General features: G+C 51.0%; 1 protein-coding gene across 1 annotated transcript; it reads left to right on the top strand.

The window, feature by feature from the left end:
- Positions 1-752: 752 nt before the first annotated feature.
- On the top strand, positions 753-17,411 carry DAG1 (dystroglycan 1 (dystrophin-associated glycoprotein 1)). The gene is made up of 2 exons (XM_010561550.1): positions 753-1,114; positions 14,540-17,411. Exons 1-2 carry the CDS (start codon positions 833-835, stop codon positions 16,946-16,948), a joined length of 2,691 nt encoding a protein of 896 aa, XP_010559852.1. The 5' UTR covers positions 753-832; the 3' UTR covers positions 16,949-17,411.
- Positions 17,412-18,601: the final 1,190 nt, after the last annotated feature.

Here is an 18,601-nt window from a genome sequence, read left to right as displayed (position 1 = left end):
GGATGCTTCTTGGCAGAGCGTGGGGATGGGTGAGCTGTGTAAGCAGGGGGGGGGCTGGATGGTGGGTAGCAGTGTGGGACTCAGTGTGTGCATAGCTTACTCTAGTCTGATTTTTGGGGTGCGTATTACTGGCCCCCAAATCAAGTCTAAACACACTAATACCAAAAGCTGGAACTGAGAGGAGACCTGGCTTGAAAGCCAGGCTCATGGGTCAGAGGAGCAGAAGCATCTGTTGTGCATCAAGCTGTCAAGATGGCAGCTTTGGAGTACTGAAGGTTTCTTGGGACCTTCATACTGGGTAACTGGCATTTAAATCCACTGATGCCCCAGCCTGACTTCAGCTTGCCTTGAAAGGACACCTATTACCACTGTGCTCTGTCTCAGCTTTGGTTGTATCTGCCCCGTCTCCCTACGTGTGGCTATCTCAGGATGCTGTGGCTCCAGAGCAGCAGAAACATGGTTGTGTGCATGGAAAAGCAGGAGGATCTTGTTTCTCCAGAGATGCTGTACATCAGAAGAGGACCTGAGAAGCTCTTGCTCTCTTTAATGGTAGTGGTAACTCTTGCAGTTAAATCAAAAAGCTGAAACAAAGAGGGTAGCGTGGCAGGTAGCCCTCTGTCCATTGCAAGGAGGTCTGTGTGTGTGAGCTGGCCGGCTTAGATACCGTAATTAATGTGCTGATTGGGTTTCCTATGTTTAACCAGGTTCCCAGGACTCCTAGGATGAGGCTGCTGTGAAGGACTGGCAGATCCCCTGCCTGCGCTGCGGTGCCTGCAGACTCCCTGTGGTCCTCTTTCCAGCTGGAGCACCGTCGCCGAGGCCGCCGGGAAGAATGACTGTTGGATGCCTACTGCAGCCCCCTTTCCTGGGGAGGACTTGGCTCCCCGTGCTGCTGCTGGCGGCCTCTGCTCACTGCCACTGGCCCAGTGAGCCGGCAGAAGTGGTTCGGGACTGGGAAAACCAGCTGGAGGCCTCCATGCACTCTGTGCTCTCGGACCTCCGGGAGACTGTGCCGGCTGTGGTGGGCATACCTGACAGCTCTGCGGTGGTAGGACGCTTCTTCAGAGTCTCCATCCCCACGGATTTAATTGCTTCCAATGGAGAAATTGTCCAGGTGAGAAATGCTATTCCCTGAGGGTTGTTTTCAGTTATATTCTTGCACTCACCCCACTAACATGCTGAGTCATGAGGGTTGCTGTGAGGCAGCCTTAAGGTTTTGTAGGACTATGGAGAAGAATTTTTTTAAAAAAATAAATAAATAAAATCCTCACCTCATTGCAAAGTTCCTTTCTTCTGTAATGGAGAACAGACTTCTCTCCTCAGGGATGACTGATTGGATTTGTTGGTTGTATTTAAACTGTGAGATACTCTGCCCCTGGAACGATGGGCGCATTCCTAAGGAGATGTTGCCTCGGGATCTGGGGAGCCACAGATTCCCATAGACTGGTGCTCTGAGGCTCAGGGATTTTGCTTCACTGTGATAACAAAACATTGCTAGACAGAGACCTTGTTCCGCCAGCAGGGCTCTGGGCTGCTTTTGACATAGTCTCTCCTGACCTCGTCCTGAAGCCCTCTTGAGAAAGATGGGAGCTTTTCTCTTTATCTGACTTACCCTCATGCCACTGGCACTGCAGACACCTGAAAACTGAGTTGTGGTATTGGTCCTGAGGGCAAGAAAGTGTCAGAATAGCCTAGAGGAGTGGAGGAGGTAGGCACACTGCCAAGCACATGCTTGCTTATCTTTAGTCCCTTCCTGGGAAGGTGCTGAGAAGTTGTCGTCTTAGCATCTGCTTGCTTGGATCATGGAAAGTTCAGAAATTTCTGTTTTTAAAGGAAAACAGAGTTACCTTCCAATCTTGGATTTTTTTTTTCAGAGAGTAAGACTGAAAAATAGTTGTAAAAATCCATTTTTAGAAAACATGATAAAAAGACAACCTTCTGGTGTGTGTCAGAAGATCAGAGGGAGATGGAGAACAAGTTGGGAGAAAGTCTGACATCTTAGTTTCTCCTTGAAGGCAGGTTTGTTTTAGCTCTGCGTACTGTCACACAATTATCTCAATCCAGATATGTGATCTTGCTGGCTTCAGCGAGGGTGCTGGGACCGCAATGTGCCAGTGGTAGGCAGAAAATCTGAAGAATGCATCTGTTATTGACAGACAGTCAGATGGGGAGGAGGAAGGTGGTGGGTGAGCCCCTGGCTAGAGGAGTCAAAGAAGGGGACAGGCTGGTTTCAAAGCAAAGGCTGTGACATTTAATTGACTGCGGCTGAGGAGACTGGCTTGGATGGGAGGCGGTGGTGCCTGCCCTGCTTTAACCGCAGCCTGTTTTCTGAGCGTGGGGCATCTGTGTAGCACTGTGCTGCAAAAGTCCAGACGGGTGCAGTGAGCCCAGAATCTTCTGTTATGGAAATGATAACTTTGGTTTGGGACTTTGCATCAGAGTGGCTTGCTCTGGTGTTGTCTAATAGCTACTTTGATGGCAAGAATAATTTTCAGTGTGTGTATAATACTGCAGCTTCCTATGTGTTCTTTTCCTGGCGCAAAAGTCATCTGTGATAGCTCTAGTAGCTCCAGGAAAATCCTGATAGATTATTTCCACCCACCTGATAGCTTCGAACAATACCTCTGCCACTTGCCTGAAGAGCCTCAAATGGACTGGGCTGGAGCAGGACTTCGCAGTTGCTGGTTGCGTGTAGTTCAGCAAACGCTGGGAGCGATTTTCATGCTTGTCCGTGGGCTTGCTGAAGTGCGTGTTGCATCTGTTCACCTTGAAATTGATTTTAAAAGTGCAGCAGGCTCTGGGGCACTGTTAGCATCCTTGCTTAGCCAGTGTATCTGGAAGGTTGCTCCCTTGCAGAGAATGCGTGTTGGCTGCTGAGCACAGCCAACCTTTGCTATGGGGATTTGATTCCTGGCTAGTGAGAACTGCGTAGGCAGTTTTGGGTGCTGGGGTGCATTTTTGTTTTACTGGAAAGTTTCAGGGCAAGTTGCTCTGGTCTTTTTCTCAGGCTGCCTCGCATTTCTTAGCTGGAGCAGTAAAAACTTAGTATTTCTGGATCTTGCTAACTGGTGTACTTAAACCCTAATAAGAAAGAACAAGGGCTGTACCCTTTGAGATGTAACAGTGGGTCAGAGTTTACAATGAGATGTGGTTGCCTATACTTAGTCCCCTTACATTTCAAAGAAATTGGCTATAATTTCTTTTTTTTTTTTTCTTTTAAAAAAAAGCTGACAGTTGATGTCCCCAAACTCCCAGAAGCTTCCCATCTGGAGCCTGAAGAAGGTGTGATTGCTTCATTTCTAGATAATTCCCACTGATTATTTCTAGGCTCAGTTTATATTGTGGTGGCGATCGCCTTGAAGCTGCTTCTCAGATCCTTTCCCTGCTTGTTAGCAGATTCCAGCCGGCTGTAGACAAAATACTTTTCTCTGCAAACTCGGTTGTGGGATGGAAACAACGCCAGGCATCTGCAGAGTGGTGGAGGAGTGCCTTGCAGGCACATACTCCCGCACAGATATGTGGGCTCTGTGCGTAATCAGGTATGTGCTCCTGGGAGCAGTCGCCAGTATTTCCCTGCCAACCCCAAGCTGCTTAAGAACAGGTGAGATTTTATGGTTAACTACAAAAGCAAGTTTATTCTAATGCGCTCAAGCTGCAAAGGTGGACACATAGAAAAGAAGTAAAAAAACCTGCGTTGTGTCTTAGTTTCAATGTTGCTCAGAGCCAGCTGCCAGCAGGGCTTTGTGGCCATTGTAACTCACCGCTGGCAATTAAAAACCCCCTTCCTCTGTGCCTTGTCTTCCTGAGCAGGTGCCTTGGTCAGGCACAAATGTGTCCTCTGAAGGACAGCTGCAGCTTGCATGTATTTCAGCTGTTGAATTTGGTGGCAGTTCAGTCCAGATGCTGTCGCCTAGCTTCCTCACTACAGCAAGGCTTCTCACTGCAAGATTGCTCTCCTGGTGTCTGAAGGTGTCTTGGGGAAGAAAACTCTTTGCTGCACCTTCCCCAAAGGGTTAACAGCAGCTTGGCACCTTGCAGCCCTTTGTGCCACATTTGACGCCAAAACCTTGGCATTTTTACAGGAGTTGGGTTAAAACATCTGATCTCCACATATGATACAACCCCCTTGCTATGCAGACAGGTAGTGCAAGGCTGCACAGGTTCCCACTGTCTCCTGGCAGACACTGGCTGGGAGCAGGATAACTGTGGGTGTTGGTGCTGGTACCCTCACCATGATCAGTTGCCATTGGCCTGATGATCTCCTTACCCTATTTCCACCAAAGAGTGTGTGGAATCTGACCCATTACCTCTCAGCTGTGTCCTGTTGTTGAAGAACAGATCATACCTGGGCCAAAGACCAGGTGGATTTCCTGTTCCTGCCACTTCCATTTGAAGCTGCTTCAGAATTTGGCTGCTCTGATTAAAAATGCAGCTTCTAGCCTAAATTCAGAGATGGCTAGAAATATTTATATGTGCTGCCCTTTAGCTTAAATCAGTTCTACCTTCATAATATTTACTTCCTTTATGTATTTATAAGTGACAGGCATATTCCCCTGTCTTGATTTTATTAGGTTAAGCAAGCCAGCCTCTTTAGTCTTTTTCATGAAATAAGCTTTCTTTTCCTCTTCTCATCTTTGCAGCTGTCTTCTGCACCTCTTCTAGCTTGAGTTTATTTTTCTTATGTTTGCGTGACCACAGCTATAGAAAATACTCTAGATGAAATTTTACCAGAGCCTTGTATAAAGGCATCAAGACTTCCTTTTCTCTTCTATAAATAACCTTGTTTGATATATCCTACAATTGTTTGCTTTTTCATGTCTGCCTCACTTTGGCTCAGATGTCTTGCCATCAGCTGAAATACCCAGGTCTGTGGTTTATTTCTGCTTCCAGTTGTTGAGGTCCCAAAAGAGGACATTAGGCTGAGGTGCACGATCATTGATTTTGCAGTGCTGATCTTGGTCTCCATGAGGTCTGCTAGTCCCGTCTCTAAGGTTGTCCCGTTTTTCTTGTATGAAAACCTAAGCCTCCCATTGCTGTCCAGGTGATGACACTAATAATCAGGTGAGGACAGTGGCACTAACACTGATAGCACCTCTGTCAGCATTTGGGACAGTGGCTGTTGCTGTAAGTATGGCTCTCAGCTCATCCCACCAGCGATGATACCCTGCCTCAAATTGGGAAAGCTGACATGGGCCTTAGCCCATGAAAGAAAAACCACACAAAGAGGGCATTTATGTGGTGACTACCTCCGTCCTGTCTGCAGGACTTTGATCTGACTTGGTGCAGAAACTGCAGCAGAAAGCATCTCCAAGTCTGTGAGAAGGCCTTTGTGACCCTGAGCTGGGGGCTGGAGGCTGCAATGGTGTTTCTCTAGGCTGGGTGCAGTGAACAGGAGACGTCTGGGCTGCAGATGCCTCTCCAGAAACACCCAGGCACTGCACTTGGGTCTGAGTATTAAATACAGTCACAAAGTGGCATTGCTGAAGCAATACCTGCTTCTTTCCCTTGGGATGCAGGGATAAATCCAGTTTCCTCTAATTAATACAAGTGTGCCCACATGGTATTTGAGCCCTTGCACAGTCCAATATCCTAAATGTGTATACCCGCAGTACATAAAGACATGCATTTTAATGGCTTTTGTTTAAACGTGAGGTCTATAAAGCATGCTGGAAGGAGAGAAACTCCTGGTTGTTTGCTGCTTCCCAAGGCACATCCCTGCGGAAGCAGGTGATTTGCTGCATCTTCCTTGAAGATAATGTAAAGCTGCTGATCTGCCTTCATCCTGGTAGTGTTAGGTATGGGATGGATCCCACGGAGGAGATCTGCTGTAGGTTTGTTAGCTGATGCTAAGGAAAAGTTCTCAAGTGAGCACAGCTAACTCTTACCGTTCTTGGCTGTGTCTTGGCTCCTGATTATTTTTGGTTTTAAAGTGCACAGTCTCACCAGGGCTTTGTTTGGAAGACAGATAAAACGTAGCGGGGACCCCAAGAAGCTGTCACTATGCAAACATAGCTGGTGGCAAAGTGATTAGAACAACTGAATTAACTCACATAGCTGATTTACGCAGTGCAGCTATGCAGCACGTTTGTGGGGTTATCGGAGCATTGGATATTAATCTGGGCAAAAAGGAGTCTTTCTTTCCCCGCAGGAGCCTGATTTTCCAATGGTTGTTCTATTTGCCATCTGCTGAAGTGTTTTTTATTGGCCACTTTTTGGTGGCTCTCATCAGACTTAAGGGACCTTGTTCTGTAAACAGGATCTGCAGAGATTGGGTTGCAGGAGTTGTGACATCGAGTACCTACTGTCCGGGCTGTGCTGCACGCCTCAGCCCTGCTCTGACCCTGAAGCAAAGGGCTGGATGTTGGCAACCAGCCTGCAGTGCCAGGACACTTTCAGGAGAAAAACACAAAATACTGATTTTTTTCAAAGAGTTTTAACTGAATGTGAATTTTATTAAAGTGGCATTTCTCAAAGGAGGAAGACAAGCAAAGAGTGCTCCTGAGGGGCTCTGTCATTAAGTTGGGTATCTTAAAAGGCTCTCTGTGTTGAAGCTTTGAGCTTCACCTCGTCCCTGGGGTCCCCAGTTTTCTTGGACTTGTACTAACCAGAAGGTGTAGCAACAGCTGCTATTTACGGGGGAGTGTGCAGGGATAAATGGCAGCACCTGGAACAGGTCCAGGCAAAGGATGACTTGAGCAAGGCTTTGCTTAGTTGCCATGCTGCAATCTTAGTGATAAGATGAGGTGATAAGATTTCTGCTGGGGGGCCAAGGGGGCTGCTTATCTTTTTCCTGCAGCAAGACCGAGTCAGGGAATTTGGCATTTTCAGTGCATGCTTAGTAACAAGCTCTGAATTTGGAAGAGTGGAAAATGTGACTCAATCTAATTATAAACTAGCTTTTCAGACAGGCTGGGAAGTTCCTTGTTTTGTCCTGCTCTTATGGATTGTTGCTCTGAGCATCCGGGGAGACTGAGGAGTGTGATGATAAGGAGAATCCTCTGAAGGAGCTGACCTGAGATTGCGGGATCTGGCTCGCCTTTCCTTGCCGCAATCTTGAATGCCAGCTTTCCAGCAATCTGCTGATGGCAGGAATAAATTGCCAGGGCTGGTTAGCTGTGCAGCGGCAGCACTAAACCCCCAGCACTTGGCATCCCTGCTGTGTGGTATTTTTGCTTCCCTTTGGCCTTTCACGTATAAAAAGTCGCGCTGAAAGAAGAGCCCGACTGAACTTTTTTTTTTTAAGCTGTTTGAGGCTTTTCCTGCCCCGTGCTCACCCCCCAAACAACGGAGAAAGCGGGGTGTGGGCAGCCCATGCTGACCCCAGCCCTGGCACGGGCGGGCTGTGCCTTCCCGCTCCAACAATAAGGCTAAACAAATCCTTCCAAGCTGCTTGCATGGACCGATGAAAGGAGGATTTCTTGGGACACTCAATGTTTTGTAGTGACCTCCCAGTGAAACAGCTGTTGTGTTCCCTTGCCCAGGCCGAGTGGGACGCTGAATAGTGCCCTTATAGCAAACACAGAGGCGCATCTGGAAAAGAAGCCGTCATGGTAGGAGTATGTGAGGATGGCATGAGCTGGGCGTAGCTGCCCAGCCTGCGCCGTTGTGAAGCCATTTTACTGATCGTAAAGAAATTGGTGAGACAAAGCACCGCTCTTTGGGCAGGCAGGCTGCGTCCATGCAACACAGCCCTACGTTTGCATCCGCAAAGGAGGAGGATTGTTTGCTGTGCATGAGGCTTTGCTTGCCCATTCAATGGCTGGAAAATGCAGATTAGCAGCAGACATGCAAACTTCTAGTTTGGGTTTTCATGAGCATGTGAAAGTAGAGCTGCTACTTCAAGTAGCTTTGCCGCCTAGTCCTTCAGGGACTGAAGTTTGAAGTTGAGAGCCAGGACTTGTGTGCAGCCTCTGCAGCCTCGCTGTCCCTTAGCTCAGCTTTCTGAGCTGAATGGTTTGATTTTTCTAAGGCACCAGCTTCAGCGTATGGAGACATGCAGGAAGAGCTTTGCAGGGCTTTAGCTGGGACCAGCTGAAATGCAGTTAGTTTAACTGTCCTGACCTACCCTGTGCACAAAGGAAGCACCAATTACTGGCTGTTCCCATATAGCTTTCGGTTTCTGAACAGAGGTGGTGAGCTCCTGCTGGTGATGAAGACTCAGGTCACCAAGGCTGACGTACTTCTGAGAGGCAGTGAAGTCTCGGGGCTGTTTTTAGACTTTAAGGGGCAGATGCATCTGCTTGAAATGTCCTGGAGCAGCTTGGTTTTGTCTGTGAGTTCCTGCGCCTTTTGTCCAAGGCATGCAGCAGCTCAGATGAGCAGATACCTAAAAGCTCTGGCAGGTATCACAGTCCCCTCGGCAGGGAAATGCATGTGCTGTGATTCCTCCCTGCGCGCTGTGCCAAGTAAATGCAACTTTCCTTTTCTTCAGACTGAGCTTTCCCATAGCGCAGCACTGTGCAGTGGCACTGTTGCTTTGCCCAGCAAACAGAAGGCTCTTGGGAGGTGCCCATCCTGCTTTCACCACTGTTTTCAGGGCCTTATGTTTCTAGGCAAGACCCATCTGATGTCCTAGTTTGCAGTTCTGATGTATTTGGGGAAAGGAGGGGGGATGTAAGGAGGGCTCCATCTTGTATCATCATCTAGTTGTGTACAGGCAAGCCTCCCTGTCAGGGCTGTTCCTTGGGGTCAAAGACTCATGGCCGTTGTTGTCTGAGGATTGTCCAGCTCCTGCCTTGAGCCATCGTGTTCCCTGACCCAGTGCAGCAGCCTCTGCTGCTGCAGGACCTGCCCTGGGCACTGGTACCCGGACAGCTCGGCTGCCCACACACCCCACGCCTGCAGTCGCTGACTCCATCTTTGTGTCCGTGAAGAAGAGGAACGCATCCGATGGACACACGGCCAGAGCCTGCCTCCCAAAACAAGGACTCCATCCTCTGACTCAGAGCCTGCAGGCCCCATGTTCTCATTGCTTCTCTTGGCTCCTGGTCGGCTGTACCACCACCATGAATGACTGCAGTGCCCACAGTTCCAGCAGTGCTGCAGTGGATCTGAAACCGATGTCTCTACCACCGCCTCGTTTGGCCTGTGCAGGACAAGGCAGCCCAAAATATGCCTGTCCGTGTATCTGATTTGGGGCTGAGACTGCCTGTTGCTTCTGCTGCCAAAACTGCCCGGTGCTGCTGCGTTAGCAGGGGGTTAAGATGAAGCTTAGGCTTAGGCAAACAGCTTAGGTTTTACTCTTTCTCTGCAGTTATATTTGCATTTGAATTGCATTTGAATTTCCATTTTCTTTCCCCTGCCCGCTGGTTAATTGCTTGCAGAAGCCTGAGCTCTGCAGACTTGGTTTAACATCGGTTAGGTCAGTCAGCTTGAGCACAGTTCAGCTTGCCTTCTGTTCAGATGTAGAGAGGGCTCAGCCAGGGTATTTTCATTATTGGCTGTGTGTGTTAGGGTAATGCTGAAGGAGCAACCCAGAAGGGGAGTCTGTAGTACAGTAAATTGTCAGCAGTAATTATACTCCAGATGAAATCTCTGGCATGGCATCTGTCTCTCAGGAACAGCTGGACATGGGGAGGAGAAGGGGGTGGTGGGAAATCTGGCAGAGCTGCAGGAGTTTCCATGCTCACCCCTGCCCAAAAGCAGTCAGGGGTTTTTTAGGAGTTATTTGAAAGGGCGCAGGAAGGAGCTGAGTCCTTGGCGGCTGCTGCTGCCCACAGGAAGGTCTGGCGGCATAGACTGGGGAGATCCCACTGGATACCTCCAGGGCCGGGAGGATTTCATAGTGGTGCACCAAAGGGAGACTTGTGGCGGGATCCTGCGGTACCTGTCTCCTGCTGAAGGACTTGCTGCCTCCTTTTTGGAGGATTCATCAGGAGGAGGAGGATGAAATACTTGGAGGATTAGAGGGCACTCTTGTAGGCAAGAATGTGCTTTTTGCCTGAATTGCCTCAGAGGCAGTAGTTTTGCTCTCTGTTCCTTTGCTTATCTTTGTCTTGTTGGCTACAGGGCTTTAAGATCTAAGTTTAAAAAAACAAATCAAACCGAGCTATCTTCTTTCATGAGTTGACTGCTCTTGGCTGGCCTAAAAATAACAGGCCATGTATATCTGAAAGGACTTTGTGAACAAGGTCTTCAAAACCAGCCAGACCACTGTATATATTTAAAATAGCAAACATGGCTAATTTTTTAATGGTCTTCAATACACTGCCAGGCTTGTGTAATCTTTAGCCGATAAGCATTCATTTACAGTTATCTCAAATAATGGGAAAACAAAGACAGCCTTTTTTTTCTTGAGCAACGGAAGAGTTATTTTGAATCCAGACCCCTGGAGGGAAATGGCAGGGCTTAAGGCTGATATTTAATGCATCCATAGAAAACTGGGAAACTTTTAACATGAAGACTAGAGATCCCAAATCATTAACTATGCATAGCTTTAACAAATACCCTTTGAAGCAATATTTGAAGGAAACATCGCTAGAACAGAGTCCAGGGTTCCCCACTCCCAGTTTCACGCCACCACGAACACAGCAACGGCCATGACCAGGACAGACCCACGCTGAGGGCTTGGCTGGTTAGCGTTCATTTAGGAACAAGTATTTTTATTCAGCCCGATAACTGCTTTTATTATCTACTCTAATCTTGCTGGGCTCTTCCTTTGTCATGCAAACATGGATGAATTCTGCGGCCAGGGCAGTAGCTGTGTTTAAAGCAGAGCTGCGGCATTGAATGCTTGTGACTTGTTGCCTTCCCAAAGATTTCCCAGGGGAGGCACAGGCAGCTTCACGGGTTTCATAGGTGTAATACACATAAATCTGATTTTCTTAATCACCTCTTGCAGAACCTGTAGAAACAGTCCACATCTCCTCCTAGGTTGAATACAGCTGAACTAGCTCAGCTCTTTTTAAATCAAGTTTAAGTGGGTTTATAAATGTTTTGCAGCTGTCACATCCCTGCTAGAACAAGTTGTCCTGGTAGGTGATTGCCTGGCCTGTTTTTGTTTTTCAGGAGAGCCTAGTTTTCGGTGTGAATCTGCCTAGCTGCGGTTTCATTTTCTCGCATGTAAGCTCACGTTCCATAAGGGCTCATGTAAACTGTAGGTTAAAAATGGTTTTCCAAGCAGAAATACTCAGACTGGCCTGTGCCTCCCTCGCTGTCCTTTTTGCACGTGGGGTTGGCCACTTTTCCTAAGTGAGTTTGGCTATCAAACATAGGAGCACACATGACCGAAGAGAGAATTACCTTGTGATGTGAGATTAAAGGCAACGCTTGTTTTATGTCTCCTCCTCAAGTCATGGGCCGTGCCCGGGGAGGAGGGAGCAGCAGAAAACTCCGGCTCGCAGGAAAGCTCTGTACGGAGTGTGTGATCCTGTAATTAAGGGCTTTCGCAGAGTGGATGGAAGGGGAAGATTTGTTCCAAATGTAGCCTGAAATTACACATTCAGCATGCATTTAACCACTCACTATTAAAGTTTGTATTTTTCTTGATTGTGTAAGCCTCAATAACGGTGTGGCTTTGTCCTGCCTCCTTATGTTTCTGTTCCTAATGTGTGCCCAGCCCAGCCCTTCCTCCTCCCCAGTGGGCAGGTTAGCGGCTAATTTTGGCACAAAGGGATAAAGAGTGGCACCATCCAGCTCCTGCTAAAGTAAATGCTGGATTGCACTGGGCGCTGTATTGGCATCTCAGTTTTTAGAGGGTGTGATGAAATTGCACTTTTTTTAAAGGAACACAAGTGCAGGTCAGCCCTTCTACTGGCTGGGCAGGAGCAGACCCTGCCTTTGTTCTCTCTTGGCAGCAGAGATGCCAAGGAAGGACAATTTGGTCCCTTGTCCCCGCAGGAGGGAGGCTCTGCTCCCTGTGCCCGTCTCAGGTGAAGGGCTGCTTTTCCTTGAGGCCAGCTGGGGTAAAAGCAGCTCCTGTTCTTGCTGCGGTGGGGGGGCGAGCGCACGCAGCAGCCCTGCCAAAACCCACCGTTTTCTGCCAGACACATGGGTAAACAGCGAGGCCGAGTGGAAGGATGTTCAGGTGGGATACATCAGTGTGTAGGGCCTGTGGGAAGGCTTTCTCCAGCTGGTGTAAGCAGGAATCTTAATTTCCTGCTCTTGGATATTGCTGCTGAGGAGTTAACTAAAAGATGTGCTAACAGCTTTAAACTCTGCTCCATAAACTGTACCCAGCGTGTCTCATGATGTGCGCTCCAGCTTGTCCAGGCTGGCCGAAAGCGGGGCTGATCCGTTGCAGAAGAGAGGAATGAGGGTGTTGCCCCTACGGTTGTGGCCAAAACCCTTTGCAGCTCTTGCACAAAAGCTTTCGGGTCATATGTTATCCTTGCAGAGCTGTGCATCCAGACCCTTCAGTGTGCTGAAACCCACAGCGGGGGGGGTAGTCTGTGAGCCTGGCTGCCCTGCCCTTCAGTGTGCTGCCTGAATCCTGCCTGCAGCTGGCAGGGGGTGGTGGGAGAGGTACCCCAGGACTCGCGGTCTGCCCAGCCCTGCAGCACTGGGCATTGCTCTTCATCTGTCCATCCCAGGGGCTTTCCCCAGCAGGACCTGCGGTTGGGCAGGTCTGGTGAGTCCAGCCCCATCTCTGCACCCACTGCTGGATGTGAGGGCACTCCTGCCAGGCAGGTTTCCTTGTGAAGCTCCTTGCCCAGCTTTGCGTTTGATAAATTATGAAATATGTCTGAGATTTACAGAATTGCAGAGTAACCAAAGCACCCTTTCAGGAGAAGAGCTGGAGAGTGGCTCTGCATCGGATTGCAGCAAGCCCAAAGCCTCGACTGGGCTGCTAAATGTGTCTCCATGGCCCCCAAAACGTCCTGTTTCCTCTGAGTAGGTAGAGGGAGATACCTTGTGGCGAGCTCTGGAAAGCCTAGCCAGGGCACTTTCCAAATGCCTCTGAGTCTGGGAGGTGGCAAAGCTCAAGTTACTCGTCCTGGAGTGCCTACGGCTCTGGGAAATGTCACAGCCCGCAAAGCTGGCAGTGTCACCCCTTCCACCATGCAGCCTGAGCGGCTCTGCTATGCCTGGTTATCAGCAAGCGGCTGTAGTGCAGACGGGCAGACATCAGCTGCTGGGAATGAGGGCTTTGGGAGCTTGCATCGACCCTTGGCTACAGTCCAGGGCAGGAGGCAGGAGTCCCCCAGGCTCTGATACGTCTGACTTTCCCCTGCATGGGGTGGGGAGCACCTTGGTGGGGTATCAGCCACGCTGGTGACATTTTGGAGAGAACCAGAGTCTTCTCTGCATGAGCAAAATGGTCAGGAGACTCACAGGGTCTGGACCTAGGCTGGCTGGGAAGGAGACGTGAAGTTGGAAGAGGAAGATGGGCTCAGAAAGGCACAAATGAATAAACTGGGAAGAGGAGGCAGCTGGTGAGGTTACTTGCAGGCTCGCTCCTCCTCTGGAGCATATGGAAATCCCCATGGAGTGTACTGCCCCTGCTGTTGAGCCACGCAGTTTGAAGGGGAGGCTTGTGCTCTTGGACTGCGCTTCACTAATCTGCACCACAAGTCACATTAAAAAAAAAAAAAAAGTGTTGCTGTTGACCTAAAAGAGGTAGTAAATAGTGTGTTGGAGTTCTGAGGAGACTGCGGTCTGGGCCAAAGCCACCCATTGTTTCTAGTCTGCAAAAGCAAGTTGTTATTATATGTAAGTGAAATTCTTCATTTTAAGCTAACTCTGCATATAAAGCCAGGCTGGTGTGCCATCCTGTGTGATGTCCAGCAGTGCCCCAGCCCACGCACCATGTCCTGGCCTGCCTGCACTGGCCATCACAGTGCTATGCTGGGGTGACCAGATGTCAGGTTTGCTCCCCTCCTTCATCCCTGGCTTGCTGTTCCTCTGGCAACGCAGGAGGACGCCGTGTTTTAAGTGGCTGCATAGCTCTCGGGATTTGCTGCTGCTTGGTGAGAGCTGGTGTGCTCCAACCAGGCAGGGGATTCTGAGCCGTAGTTTGCCAGCTTCTGGCCCCTCTGGCTCAGCCTGGCTGCTGCAGGCACCGGGACGAAGCTGAAAGTTAAGAGAGAAAATGTATGTTCTGCTGAGCTGCTGGAGCAAAGGGCTTGCAGGGTGTGATCAGGTGAGGAAAGGAGTGAGACAACAGGGATGGGAGAGGAAGGAGTGGGAGGAGGGCAGTTGTTAGATCGTCTCTGCTGTAGGGCATAACTTCACCTCAGCTTTGTAGCCGTCCCTGTGACTTAAACTCCCCTTCTGCCCTTGGAGAAAATGAACCACTTGTGCTTAGTAGTTGCACAGCAAGTGCTAGAGAGCTAGTGCCTTCAGGCGAGGGACCTTTCCAGGGCTTCATGACCTCCTATGGCTCCTTAAGCCCTTTGGGACAACTACACCCTGCAGAGCTTGTCCTTGCCACCATGCGGAGGAGGAGACAGGCTGCCCCACTCTGGCCAGGATGTTCCTTCCCCAGTTGTTATGCTTCAGGCTTTTTTTCTTTAATTCTTTAAGTTAAGCGTTATTGCTGCTAGAACCTGTCCTAATGCTGTACTTCTAAAAGCACCTTGTTCTTTTTTTTGTTTGGTAGATCTCTGAAGCTGGGAAGGACTCCTTGCCTTCTTGGTTACACTGGAACGTGGAGAGCAGCTCCCTGGAAGGGCTGCCCCTTGACACGGACAAGGGCGTCCACTACATCTCGGTGACCACGCTGCAGCCCTTCCCAAATGGGAGCTACGTGCCGCAGACTGCAAATGTCTTCTCTGTGGAGGTCCACCAAGAAGACCACAATGAGCCTCAGTCAGTGCGAGCAGCCGTCCAGGACACAGGTGATGCAGCACCATTTGTGTGCGGCTCAGAAGAGCCGGTCACTATCCTGACTGTCATTTTGGATGCTGACTTAACAAAAATGACACCAAAGCAGAGGATTGAACTTTTAAACAGAATGAGAAGCTTCTCGGAGGTGGAACTTCATAACATGAAGTTGGTTCCTGTTGTAAATAACAGACTCTTTGACATGTCAGCCTTTATGGCTGGACCAGGAAATGCAAAGAAGGTGGTGGAAAATGGGGCCTTACTCTCATGGAAACTGGGATGTTCTCTGAGCCAAAACAGTGTCCCCAACATCAGCAAGGTCGAGGCTCCAGCTAAGGAAGGAACCATGTCTGCCCGCCTTGGCTACCCTGTTGTTGGCTGGCACATCGCTAACAAGAAACCTCACCTCCCAAAGAGGATGCGGCGGCAGATCAATGCCACCCCTACGCCTTTGACTGCCATCGGGCCGCCCACCACTGCCGCGCAAGAACCGCCAACCAGGATCGTCCCCACCCCGACATCGCCCGCCATCGCGCCTCCCACGGAGACGACGGCACCCCCTGTCCGGGAGCCCATACCGCTGCCAAGGAAGCCTACGGTCACCATCAGAACGAGGGGCCCCATCGTCCAGACGCCCACTCTGGGACCAATCCAGCCAACCAGGGTAGCAGAAGGCACTGGCACGGCCTCCGTGCCAATTCGCCCCACGATGCCTGGGTACGTAGAGCCCACGGCGGTGATCACGCCACCCACAACTACCACCAAGAAACCCAGAGTCTCCACTCTGAAGCCAGCCACGCCATCCACAACGGATTCCTCCACGGCGACGACGCGAAGGCCTACTCGAAGACCCAAAACGCCCCGTCCGACGAAGCCTCCCAGCACGACCAGATCCCCCATCTCCAAGCTGACAACGGCCTCCCCGCCAACCCGCGTACGCACCACAGCTAGTGGGATCCCCCGGCCCTGGGAGCCAAACGAGCCACCCAAGCTGACAAACCACATCGACAGGGTCGACGCGTGGGAGGGCACTTACTTCGAGGTTAAAATACCCTCGGATACTTTCTACGACAAGGAAGATACCACCACTGACAAACTGCAGCTGACCTTGAAGCTGAAGGAGCAGCAGATGATAGAGGAGAATTCGTGGGTGCAGTTCAACAGCACCAGCCAGCTCATGTACGGCATGCCGGACCACAACCACATCGGGAAGCACGAGTACTTCATGTATGCAACCGACAAAGGTGGGCTTTTTGCTGTGGATGCCTTTGAAATCCATGTCCACAAACGCCCGCATGGAGACAAGTCTCCGGTGAAGTTCAAGGCCAGGCTGGAAGGGGACCACAACGCGGTGGTGAATGACATCAATAAGAAGATCATGCTGGTGAAGAAGCTGGCTCTGGCATTCGGCGACAGGAACAGCAGCACCATCACAGTGCAGGACATCGCCAAAGGCTCCATCGTAGTGGAGTGGACAAACAATACGCTGCCCCTGGAGCCCTGCCCCCGGGAGCAGATCCGGACTTTGAGCAAAAAAATTGCAGATGACTCCGGCGGGCCGAGCCTGGCTTTCTCCAACGTCTTGCAGCCTGAGTTCAAGCCTCTGAACGTGTCGGTGGTCGGCTCCGGCAGTTGCAGGCACATCCAGTTCATCCCCGTGACAAAGGACGGAAGGGTGATCTCGGAGGTGACGCCGACGGTAGCGGCGGGCAAAGACCCCGAGAAGAGCAGCGAGGACGACGTGTACCTGCACACCGTCATCCCTGCCGTGGTGGTGGCCGCCATCCTCCTTGTGGCCGGCATCATCGCCATGATCTGCTACCGCAAGAAGAGGAAAGGGAAGCTGACCATCGAAGACCAGGCCACCTTCATAAAGAAAGGCGTGCCCATCATCTTTGCCGACGAGCTGGACGACTCCAAGCCTCCACCGTCCTCCAGCATGCCCCTCATCCTCCAGGAGGAGAAAGCCCCACTGCCCCCCCCGGAGTACCCCAACCAGAGCATGCCGGAGACCACGCCGCTCAACCAGGACACCATCGGGGAGTACACGCCGCTGCGGGACGAGGACCCCAACGCGCCGCCCTACCAGCCTCCCCCCCCCTTCACCGCACCCATGGAGGGGAAGGGCTCCCGCCCGAAGAACATGACCCCGTACAGGTCCCCGCCGCCCTACGTCCCCCCTTAACGAACGGGAGGCTCTCGGGGGGAGAAGGGGCCTCCAGCTCCACGCCAGTGCTGTCTGTGGGCCGGCAGCCCCCTCGCCAGCCGGGAACCCGAAACCCCAGCCCGCTCCCCAGCAGGCCCTCCCCGGCTGTGCCCGCCGCACTGGAGCGCTTGTGGGACTCGGGGGGACACTTGTTTTATTTTTGCCTAACAAGCTTTGGTTTTATTTTATTCATAGAAAAAATTCTCGGCTCAAACACGCCTTCCCGGCGGCTGGGCTTCTGGCCGGGGCCGGGGTGGCGGGCAGGGAGGGGGGACGGGACGGGATGGGGCGGGAGGAGCAGGCAGCACTGGGGTAGCACTCTGGGTCTCCGCTGTTTGCCTTTAACACTAACTGTACTGTTTTTTCTATTCACGTGTGTCTAGCTACAGGACGTAACATGAAAGGTAGCCTAAAAATAATTAAATTCAAGGGACTTTCTGAAGTCGATGTTTTAAGTTTTTACATTTAATCTGCTGTTTACCTAAACTGGGATGTGTAGTTTTGGGGAGGGGGAGGACAGTGCTGTGCTGCAGGTGAGCTCCAGGGGCGATTTGGGGCTGCTTAGGGGGAGGCCCTCAAGGACAGCCAGCCTCCTCCTCCTCTTTGGGGGGATTGGCTTCTTGGTTTGGGGTTTGATTCTTTTATTTTTTTATTATTTTTTTTTTAATCAAAGAAATCCTATTTTTCTCACACATCATAAAATAGTCATCAGTTGAGTCAGACTGGCTTGGGGTACCTATGGCTAAGCGCGGGGGCAGCTGCCCGCACCTCGGGGTGCAGCGCTGTGCTGGGGGGGGAGCTCGCGGGAGGGTGAGCCGGGCCCCATGCCGCGACGGCTTCTCTGCTTCCCAGCGAGTGCCAGGGTTGGGGTGGTCTTTTTTAAGCAAAACCCTCTCCCCGCGAGGTGTTTTGGCGACGGTGGGGTGTTTTCTCCGTAGTGCGGTGCTGTCTCTTTGCCTCAAATCCTCCTTAAGAGCGGTGCCGGAATGGCCTGGCCAGCCCCCGGCTCCGGGCCGCATGCCTCTTCACGGCGTGCCCGGATGCTGTTGGAAAAAAAAAAAAATTTAAAAAAAAAAAAAAAAAAGAAAAAAAAAAGGAAAAGAAAAAAAAACCAAGAAAAAAAAAGTGCCAGGAATAGTTGATAGTCAAAAAAAAAAATCAGTGAACTCTCAAAATCTAATTTTTTACTAAATTTTTGATACAGCCTCAAATTGTTTTATTAAAAAAAGACTTAAAAACCGGTGTACGGCTGCCAGCAGTTTGTACGAGCTTAGCTTCCTAGTGCCGGCTCCCTGGGCCCCGCCGCCCGGCTCAGGCCCCGCTTCTCGGGGGCCGCCCCCGGCCGCCTCCTGCCCCTCGGCTGCCTCTTCCTTCACTTTAGAGCTGTTATTTTTCTCTCCTTCGCGCTAAATCATTTTCAGCATGGATCGACTTTGTGTTTTCCCTCAGCCTTCTTTGGGGTGCGCTGGGGAGGGAGGAGAAGTAACCCCCGCGCGGCGGGGGGACGGGGGGGTCCCAGCGCACGCCGAAGCCATACCCACCCCCTCCCTCGGGGGATGGTGCGCTGTCGCGGCCGGGCGAGCGGCTGGGTGGGCCGGGGCCCTGCCTCTGCTTATCGGGGGCTGTGGGGGG

This window comes from Haliaeetus leucocephalus, unplaced genomic scaffold, assembly GCF_000737465.1.
Source record: "Haliaeetus leucocephalus isolate CR32 unplaced genomic scaffold, Haliaeetus_leucocephalus-4.0 Scaffold148, whole genome shotgun sequence".
Lineage (NCBI taxonomy): Eukaryota > Metazoa > Chordata > Aves > Accipitriformes > Accipitridae > Haliaeetus > Haliaeetus leucocephalus.
Note: the sequence above shows the minus strand (reverse complement) of the source record. Positions and strands in the feature narration are given on the sequence as shown.